Below are 10,592 nucleotides of genomic sequence, written 5' to 3'. Positions count from 1 at the left end.
ACAGGTATAAGTATTAATGTAATAAACGAGAAAGTTTAAGAAGTCTTCACAGGATTTTCAAAAACTTATAGTTAACAGAAAGCGCGAGCGAAGCGAGCGCAAAATTTATAATATATGTAATTTACAAAAAAAAGAAAAGGTAAATGTCAGAAATTTTGTATAATGTATTCTTAAAACTATAAAAGTCATCTGTTGTAGAAGGAATAGTTCTGTTATCTTTAGCGGTCGCCCGACGCAATGAGTGCTTGGATAGTAAAAACTTTACTATTTATATTATATTAAACTTAAAGGGCCAATACATATTATTTTTACTTTTAAAGGTTGTTGTGTCGGGGATTTTTTAATTTTTATTTCACGCTTTTTAAACTTTATAGTTGACACTTGTGTTGAGCAGTCGGTTCTTTTCCAGTGTGAAAGAGAATGAAATATGCTATTGTTTGCTTTTGTTATCAGTGGGTCGAAAATACTTTTTCGACCCACTGACTTTCGGACTGCAATTACTTTTTTTATAAGTATGGCATATTGTATCAAACCTTTGAAAAGAGCAACCGCCGAGTTTACTGCTGGTTCTTCTCTCTTCTTTCCTACGAAAGGCGCTCCGAACCAGTGGTAGATGCATTTGACGATTCAAAAGTACTTGTAAAAGTTTCATTGAATAAAAAATATTTTTATTTTATTTATACATTTATTTATTTTTATCAGTGCCAGCCAGAGGTATATGTACGCTAAAATTGTGAAGTGCGAGACGGAGCGGATTGGCTGGTCGATTCTGAGTTCCTGCATTTATTCGTCATCTCAATTGAGTTTTTTTTACGCAAATAAGTGCACAGTTTACGGAACCTAGAAAAAAAACAAAAACGTAAGTAGGTGGTTTGTTTTGTACAGTACGTGACAGGTCGAGATGGCAATTGGGGAGGGAACGCCCCCCGCGCTAACCCGGTGTGGGTGACCGTGGGTGACATGCGGGTGTGCGGGGCGTCCCCCCGCCTCATACCCCGATTGTCATCTCGACCCCTACCCCACAAGACACTTCAATTTTATTTATTAGTACCTATAGATGATCATAATAAGCTGTGATATCCTAGTGGTTAGGACGTCCGCCTTCTAATTGGAGGTCGGGGGTTCGATCCCTGGCACGCACCTCTAACTTTATGGAGTTATGTGCGTTTTATCTAATTAAATATCACTTGCTTTAACGGTGAAGGAAAACATCGTGAGGAAACCTGCATTCCTGAGAGTTCTCCATAATGTTCTCAAAGGTGTGTGAAGTCTACCAATCCGCACATGGCCAGCGTGGTAGACTATGGCCAAACCCTTCTCACTCTGAGAGGAGACCCGTGCTCTGCAGTGAGCCGGCGATGGGTTGATCATGATGATGATGACTCTTCACTTACCTTAACTTGAGTTTATAGTATATTTTCCTCTTGAACACAAATATAAGAAATATTGCAACGCCCATAAACATATTGTATAGGTCAGAGATCTGCCAGATGAAGTGGTCCGGGGCCACGGTGATGCTCAGCGTCTCAAACAGCCAATTGATGCCCATTATAACGGACAGCTTGAGGTAAACCATTAATCTGAAATTTTAATGTAATTTGAAACTTTTTAGGGTTCCGTAGTAAACAAAGAACCCTTATAGTTTCGCCATGTCCATCCGTCCGTTGTTGGTTAATCTCAGAGACTAATTATTAGTGCTAGAAATCTGTAATTTGGCATGGGTATAGGTATAAACGTTCGCACAACCGATAGACGTTGGGGTCCCAAGGTGCTAGAATGCATGGCGACCTCATGTTGGAAGACCCCCCACTAGGTGTAGGTATCAGACGAGTCGCAGGGAGCCGCTGGATCCAGGCGGCGCAAGACCGTGGCGTGTGGAAGTCCCTACAAAAGACCTATGTCCAGCAGTGGACGTCTATTGGTTAATGATGATGATAATGGTGATGATAAAGTGGTGAAATAAAATTGTGATAAATATTTTTTTTAGGGTAGCTCCCCTACATGTAAAGTGGGTATTAATGAGGAACAACAGATTTTTTATTGCGAGATAGGCTTACTCTAAACGACCTCCCTGGTGCAGTGGTAAGCGCTGTGGTCTTATAAGTGGGAGGTCCCGGGTTCGATCCCTGGCAGGGATATGGAATTTTATAATTTCTAAATTTCTGGTCTGGTCTGGTAGGAGGCTTCGGCCGTGGCTAGTTACCTTCCTACCGGCAAAGTCGTGCCGTCAAGTGATTTAGCGTTCCGGTACGATGCCGTGTAGAAACCAAAGGGGCATGGGTTTATTAAAAACCGGCCAAGTGCGAATCAGACTCGCGCACTAAGGGTTCCGTAGTAAAATCGTATTTTATCGACATTTTGCACGATAAATCAAAAACTACTTACTATATCTCGTTCAAACCAATTTTCGGTGGAAGTTTGGTAGGTAATGTACATAATATTTTTTTTTTTAGTTTTATCATTCTCTTATTTTAGAAGTTACAGGGGGGGGGGGAGACACATTTTACCACTTTGGAAGTGTCTCTCGCGCAAACTATTCAGTTTAGAAAAAAATGATATTAGAAACCTCAATATCATTTTTGAAGACCTATCCATAGATACCCCATACGTATGGGTTTGATGGAAAAAAAAAATTGAGTGTCAGTTCTAAGTATGGGGGACCCCAAAATTTATTGTTTTTATTTTTATTTTTGTGTAAAAATCTTAATGCGGTTCACAGAATACATCTACTTAGCAAGTTTCAACAGTATTGCTTTTTTAGTTTCGGAATAAAGTGGCTGTGACATACGGACGGACAGACAGACAGACAGACATGACGAATCTATAAGGGTTCTGTTTTTTGCCATTCGGCTACGGAACCCTAAAAACTGCCATACCCCGTCCAGTTGGCTAATCTCTATGGAGATTGGCCGCCATAGCCGAAATTCGGTCGGGAGGACCGAGCTTACCTGAGCTTCTGTTTCCGGTGAGCATTAGGGTTACCAGCAGCTTCAGAATCAGAGCTCAAGATACCAGTGCCTCGCATCAATCGTCTGATGTTATAGGCTGTCATCAGGAAGAACACCCAGTTGCTCAGAATTAAGATCGTCATAGGTATGTACAGGTACAGATTTTTCGGTACACCTATAATTAAATGTCAAGTTATTTTGTTATTCGATAGCAATTTACTATCCTATTGAGTTCATGTCTAATTGAAGGTGTTGTGACCCAGTGATGACCCAATAGGGTCTTGGACTTTAGTATTAAAATAACATGATTATTGTGCAGCGGTATTTTATGGGGCTAGAAAGAGAATAATTTAAAAAATCATGATTTTTATTCATTTTAAAATCGCATCAATATCTACTCGTGTGCAATTTTTTTTTTAAATTTTTTAACATAAAATTTTCTCGCAGAAATTTCTCTATTTTTATGTTAGGTAAATAAATTGAAAAAAATTGTCGTTTACAGATTGTGATGTCATTATTCACCTTCCGTACAGCGTGACGTTAATGGTAACAATAAATAAAAATCGTTTATTTATTGTTACCATGTTACTTTATTTTATTACTACAATCCCGAGACCCTATTCGGTAGCTGGATGATCTTTCTCTAACTGTACTCTTAGTCCGAATAAATTTCTACTCTAATAACATAGTAAAGTAGTATGCGCACTATATAACTAGGTTATAGTTCTTTTTAGGCTTCCATCTTCGGTCACTCATCCAATTACCTTGCTTAACCTGATATGCACTACCGCAAATTCGGCCACACCCACACACTGTCTTCAACATCTACTAAATACAACTAGGTACAGCTCTTTAAGAAACACACGGATGTGAATATATATAAAAAAACCGGCCAAGTGCGAGGCAGGCTCGCGCATTGAGGGTTCCGTACTACAGTCGTATTTTTTCGACATTTTGCACGATAATTCAAAAACTATGATGCATAAAAATAAATAAAAATCTGTTTTAGAAGGTACAGGTGAAGACATTTCATATGATACCCCACTTGATATAGTCACTCACTTCGAAAGTTGAAAATACTAATTATTAGTTCTCGACCACAATTTAATTTTTTTTGTGTGATCTAACCTTAAATTCACGGTTTTCAGATTTTTCCCCAAATGTCAGCTATAAGATCTACCTACCTGCCAAATTTCATGATTCTAGGTCAACGGGAAGTATCCTGTAGGTTTCTTGACAGACAGACAGACAACAAAGGACAACAAAGTGATCCTATAAGGGTTCCATTTTTCCTTTTGAGGTACGGAACCCTAAAAATTATAATTACCTTCAAGAAAGCACCCTTCGTCAGGTATGCGAGGTCTGATAAACGTTACCGGTAAATCAGCTTCGATGATGGCAACGAATCCTATAGTCATGATGCCAGGCAGCCCCCATCCGTAGAGGCAATACATGCAAAATTTGAAGCGTTCTCCTCTTCTATGAATGGGTCTGGCTTTCGCGTACCCCCTGACAAGTATACAAAAGTTTTAACTAATTAATTATAGTCCGCGACAGGTTGAGATGGCAACCGGGGTATGAGGCGTGGGGACGCCCGCACACCCGCACCTGGCTAGCGCAAGGACTGTGCGGGTGTGCAGGGCGTTCCCTCCCCGATTCGACCTGTCTTTACTATAGAAGTGAGAGTCATCCGTTATAGTTTCAGGATAAGCATTTTTAAACAGTTGTATCTAAGAGCTTAGATTGTCGTATATTTTTACACCACTGCTCAAAAAAGGAGGGTAATGTTTTAAGGTTCATGTATGGCATGTGAGTTTCTTTCATCGTCATCACAATGAATCCATCGCCAGCCCACTACAGGGTACAGTGAGTTTCTTTATTCCACTTTTAGCAACGTCATGCCGATTCCACCAAACTACCCTCAGTCTTCAGTCGTATGAAAAAGCATAGCGCTTGGGCGATGACGGACACTTGCTTCTTGGCGCTTGTAGCGAACGCACGTCTAATAGAATATTATGTGTTATAGTTCTTGCATTTGACAAAGGCCACTGACTCATGTTTGTGTTTAAGTCGTATCGGTATACGTAAGGTACCTACACTAAATGTGTGCGTTTGACAGCGCGTGCTCGCGACTGATTGGTCCGACATGCACGCACACTTACGCAATGACCATGTAAATGACGTTACCACAAGTAAAGTTCACTAGCCTTCGTGAATTGCAGGAACTGTAGGCATCATAAAGGTTATGCAAGTCATTTTTTAAGTGTTTCTAAAGCGCTGATTTTGTGAGTGAAGTTGTTTGTGTAAAACACGCAAGTTTCTTTTTGTGTTTACTTGGAGTAGGTAGAGTCTTCTGTATTAAAACAGGGTTCTTGTTGAAACTTGTTTTTTTACGCAAATTCTACTTCTGTTTGTCAATACCACCATAATTTCTAAATGCCAGAACAGATTTGAGTATAGCCCGGGCCTTACATTATCTTAGGTAAGTAAGGTGAGTTAGTACATAGTAATTCAATGAGTGACACTGGCTATTTTTTGAAAAAAAAAATACTGGCGGCTGTATGGTACCTGTTTCGTTTTTCAGCAGAGCAGTCGTGTTTTTAATTTTTTGAATTATGTAAGACTTATTATTATAAATTCTTCAGTCATAAGGTTACTAAAATGAATAGGTAGGTAACTAGGTACAGTACGCGGCCGAAAGTAATGTACATCGACCTTTAGAAGGAGATAGCAGATTTGTAGAGTTGAGACCGACAAAACGTCATGTAGGTATGAGTGACAGAGACAACGCTCTACAAAGCCGAAATGTCATTCTAATAGTCGATGTACATTATTTTCTGCCGCGTACTGTACAAAGTTTTTGACTCACCGGAAAGTCCACCAAATATCGACCGACATAACATTCATCCAGCAGAACGACGACAATATGGCAAAGTAGAATGATGCAGCTGAAACAATAGGTAAAGTAACTTTGTCTTAGATTAATACTCTCTAGAGGCATTTCCAGTGGCGTAGCTAGGTAACCAAGGGCCCTGGGGCAAATCAAAAATGGGGCCCCACTGCTATCTAAACTGGTTAGGTTTTATTAAGTTAAAATATTAAATATACAAATACATTCACAGAAAGAATTTAGGGGAATTCCTTAGTAACTTTCGAATTATCATATTTATTTTGAAAATGGGAGAAATTTTCAAAACTTTAGTTCGATTGAGATTTTCTGGTAGGGATTCGAGGGCCCCCTGAGCTTTAGGGCCCCGGGGCACTGCCCCGCCTAGCCCCTAGGTAGCTACGCGACTGGGCATTTGTATGCTTTAGGCAGTGGTCCGACCGCCGGCGAGAGAACTTTCGGCGATTTTCTCTCTCAAGAAACGCACAATAAATGTACATTCCGTGTAAACGAAAGAGATGCATATCAAAAGTTGCTCTCTGACTGTTCACACTGCCGGCGACGTCTCGCTTTACTAGTTTTGTCGCTGAGCGACGAGCTTTCAGAAATAAACTCGCTCAGCGATGCTCGCTCGCTTGAACACGTGTAACGCGCTCGCAAGTCATATTTTTCAATAGCTATGTCTAAAAATAATTTCAAAACTACTTACTGATATAAATACAGAACGGCGCTGTGAAATGTATCCTCTGCATCATCGCCAGTAAAATGAAGGCTACCAACAAACTGGTCACGTATGCTATCAGTATCATGCCGCCAAGGTTGCGCAGTTCAGGCAACGCCATGTACACGAGAAGCACCACCACCATGAACACTGAAGATATTGTAAAGCCTGGAAAAAGTTGGAATATTATGGCATATAATGGCAGGCATAATAAATTAGTAGTTTCGATAGCTGCAAAAGTGTCGCTACTAGATGGCACAAACAGTCGCTTCAGTCGTCTGTGGCTTCAGTACTGAGTTAACATACATATTACAAACAAGGAATCTACCTTCCAAATTCCAAGTTTGTAGGCTTTATAGTTCCTGAGATTTCGTGATTAGTCAACGAGTGGGTGAGTGAGTGAGGAAGTGAGGGAGTGAGTGAGTGAATGAGTGAGTGAGTGAGTGAGTGAGTGAGTGGTATTTTATATATATATATATATAGATAGATTTCGTTACTGGCAGCAAGCGAACCGTATAGTTTTGTTACCCATAGTTTTTGATAATTTTGTATTTAAAATTATTCGGATAATAAATTAATTACTTATACCTGAATGTGAAAGTGTGTTTGTTAGTTTATTGACAACTAGGTGATGGCCGCGACTTCCGTCTTGACGTCTTCGTCTTGATTCTTTAATTTTTAGGGATTTAAAAATAAATAAAAAAAAAAAACCGACTTCAATATTGATTTTATTCATTTAAAATGTAACCTATGTCACACCCGGTTCATAACAACCACGGATTAGAGTAGTTTCTCTAATCTGTGATCCAAACCTACATACTGCCAAAATCATAACCCTTCCTATTGGCTTTGCCTTGGTCGGGTAAAAAAGTAGATTGATGTGAAAGTATACTCACAGTAAAAGGTAATCACAAACTTTTGTGGATCCTTGATTGGATTTGGTACTGTTACAATTTGGGGCTTCGGTTCATTTTGTGAGCGAACCACGAATTCGAGACAGAAGTGGGAAACCAAACGCCATTTGTCAGTGAGTGAGTACACCTCCGCGGCCTGAAAAAAGTTTTATTTATTACTAGCTGCCCCGGCGAACTTCGTACCGCCTAACAGTCGATTCTTTTTCAGGATTTTTTTTAAATTTTTTCTCCGTAGGAACCATCCTCGTACATCAAGGAATATAACAAAAAAAGAATAGCGAAATCGGTTCAGCTGTTCTCGAGATTTGCGATCAGCAACACATTCAGCGATTCATTTTTATATATAGAGATTATTTATTATTTATTTAATATCTAATTAGAACGGCAGTGCCACTTACACTAACTAGATGATTAATGATAAATTTAAATACAAATAAAGATACCTACATAAAAAGATACAAAATACAAAACGATAATACATTAAAGGATTTCTGAATGTACGCTGAGAACATTGAATGACATATTCATGCAGTGCTCTCTGCGTACTTCAGTAACTCCCGAATCAAAATTATACACCCGTCATTGAATGGGTCCCATTGAGCAATTGTCCAAAAGCGCGTTGAACGATGCTAATGAACGCGATATAGGTGGTGCGAAGATATTCATCAGATGAACTACCTACCTCTGAAAAATTATGACCTACCAAACAAAAAATAATCATCAAAATCGGTTTATATTTGACGGATAAATCGCGCAACAAACATACTAAAAAAACCGGCCAAGTGCGAGTCAGACTCTCTCAACGAGGGTTCCCTTATACAGTCGTATTTTTTCGACATTTTGCACGATAATTCAAAAACTTATTTTTGGATGATGTAACCACAAATTCACGGTTTTCAGATTTTTCCCCGAATGTCAGCTATCAATCTACCTACCTGCAAAAATTTCATGATTCTAGGTCAACGGGAAGTACCCTGTAGGTTTCTTGACAGACCGATAGACAGACAGACAGACAGGCAGACAACAAAGTGATCCTATAAGGGTTACGTTTTTCCTTTTGAGGTACGGAACCCTAAAAAGAACAGTTGAATTGAGAACCTCCTTTTTTGAAGTCGGTTAATAAGTAGATCTTTATGATCACTTCTATAAATTCTAAATTCTAATCAAGGATCTGAAAAATATCTAGATATAAAAATCATTCAAACCTCCGTCAAATATGATTTGAAACCGTAGTAGTCGGGAAAATCCTCTGCAATAAAAGTTTCGTTATAAAAAAAAATGTCTGGACTAATTTCCTCGAACAGGCGTCCAGGCACGAGATAGGACCAGATATCACTCAATTTTTTATCTGTTCGTTTCCGAGTTCCATTGTTGCTGCTGTCATATGCCTCATAAACTGGCATAATATCAAAATCATATTCCTCATCAGAGTCAATACATTGCATGGATGTGGAGTTCAAATGTTGCCCTTTTTCACAACATTTCGGGATGCACTTTTTTTCTTCACACAGTTTTGATCGATTTTCATCTAAACCGAGAACTCTAAGTGATGCAAATATACTTCTCGATGATAAAACTATTACGAAAAATACTAGGAATAATTTGGGACACATTTTTTACGTACTATGTGGCTAAATGCTAATTAAATACTGTCAAAGTATTACATTAATTAGGTAATATCAATTGAATTTTCCTTTTCAGTTTTGGTTTCGCTATCAAATCTAAACATGTCAAAATACGAGAAAATTAAGTAGTGTTCCGTAGTCATGCTAGAAATAAAACTTTTTATCGTGAACAACTAAAAGCTGATATCTTTTAGCTGTTTTTTGGTGATTTTAAAAATCCCGTGGGAACTTTTTGATTTTCCGGGATAAAAAGTAGCCTATGTCCTACCCCGGGATGCAAGCTATTGCTGTACCAAATTTCGTCAAAATCACTTGAATGGATGAGCCGTGAAAGGCTAGCAGACAGACAGACACACTTTCGCATTTATAATATTAGTATGGAAGTATGGATGTTAGTGATGTTTTGAATCCGTGCCTCGTCCGCGCCCGCCACGTGCTGGCATAAATCATCCCTTAATCGCTAGCTTATTTGGCTGCGGATCATAATTGTGGTCCCGGGTCACGACAAAGAAATTTGTGGGGTTTTCTGTCAAGAAATACTTACTCATAAACGCGATGTAGAGAAGTTGGCTGTTTACAATCTTGTGCTTCGCAGTCCACCGAACACGTTGGCCTTGAACCTAAACTCTTTCCGGTCGTGTCCAAATGCCGTCCCATCGGACTTAGAGAATAAGGAAATAGAGATTGTGCCTGTTTTTCTGCACACACTCGTAACTTGTTTAAGGAAAATGGATTTGCCTCAAAAAGCTGCGGTTTCGCCAAACCATTATTGTCGAAATACCCACCAAACTAAAATATTTTAATTTATATTGCCAAGCAATAATAATTAGTTATTCGAACTTTATAAGGTTAGAGGAAAGTGATAATTTATTTATTTATGGAGATGGTCGCTGTTGCTTTTGTGACACCCAATTCTGGTGCCCCAGCCCTCTTCGCTTTCCGCATGACTGTACCACCTGTAGCACACCTCACCCTGCACCCTGTAGTACATCTTGCCGAGTTCCACTGCCATCTGGACCTCACAGCATGGCATACAGGGAAGTGCACACCCGCTACAAGCTAGGCTATAGTGACTGGCCCCTCCAATCACGACGCTATACAACGATAGTTCATATTTTGACCAAAAAATACTTAAAATCCTGCAAGTTTGACCACCTAGTTGAATGACCGCATGCACCAGCTGATTCAAACCGTGCGAGCGGGAGCACGCATAATCTATGTCAGCCGTCTCGTTCGCTCACAGGCGCTTGCTTGGGGTGACCATGTTTTTCCATCATTTTTAGTGATTGGTAGGTACTAGGGGCAATGCACGCACAACAGACGGAAACGTGCGGAAACCAGCCCAGAGCGAAGAAGAAGAAGAAGAAGGTACTAGGATGAATAAATAATGAATGCTGTACGGATTATCATCGCCAATCGATAGCCGTCCAGTGCTGGACATAGGTCTAGGACTTCCACAATCCACATGCCATGGTCTTGCGCTGCCTGAATCCAGCG

General features: G+C 39.7%; 1 protein-coding gene across 1 annotated transcript; it reads right to left on the bottom strand.

The window, feature by feature from the left end:
- Positions 1-185: 185 nt before the first annotated feature.
- LOC117989003 (G-protein coupled receptor Mth2-like) lies at positions 186-10,107 on the bottom strand. The gene is made up of 9 exons (XM_069503471.1): positions 10,063-10,107; positions 7,453-7,606; positions 6,545-6,724; positions 5,818-5,896; positions 4,276-4,457; positions 2,949-3,123; positions 1,395-1,580; positions 937-1,014; positions 186-189 (listed from the first exon to the last, which is right to left on the bottom strand). The coding sequence occupies exons 1-9, from the start codon at positions 10,105-10,107 to the stop codon at positions 186-188; spliced, it is 1,083 nt and encodes a 360-aa protein (XP_069359572.1).
- Positions 10,108-10,592: the final 485 nt, after the last annotated feature.

The sequence above is a fragment of the Maniola hyperantus genome, chromosome 15 (assembly GCF_902806685.2).
Source record: "Maniola hyperantus chromosome 15, iAphHyp1.2, whole genome shotgun sequence".
Classification (NCBI taxonomy): domain Eukaryota; kingdom Metazoa; phylum Arthropoda; class Insecta; order Lepidoptera; family Nymphalidae; genus Maniola; species Maniola hyperantus.
The sequence above is the reverse complement of the archived record's forward strand: the minus strand, read 5'-3'. Positions and strand labels throughout refer to the sequence as shown.

Excerpts from the sequence above, each read along its gene's own strand:
- LOC117989003 (XM_069503471.1), bottom strand. The coding sequence starts at position 10,107 with ATGGCAGTGGAACTCGGCAAGATGTACTACAGGGTGCAGGGTGAG. Across the intron at positions 1,581-2,948 it reads CACCGGAAACAGAAGCTCAG|ATTAATGGTTTACCTCAAGC; the intron begins GTAAGCTCGGTC and ends TTAAAATTTCAG. Across the intron at positions 1,015-1,394 it reads TACTATAAACTCAAGTTAAG|GGGTCGAGATGACAATCGGG; the intron begins GTAAGTGAAGAG and ends CTTGTGGGGTAG.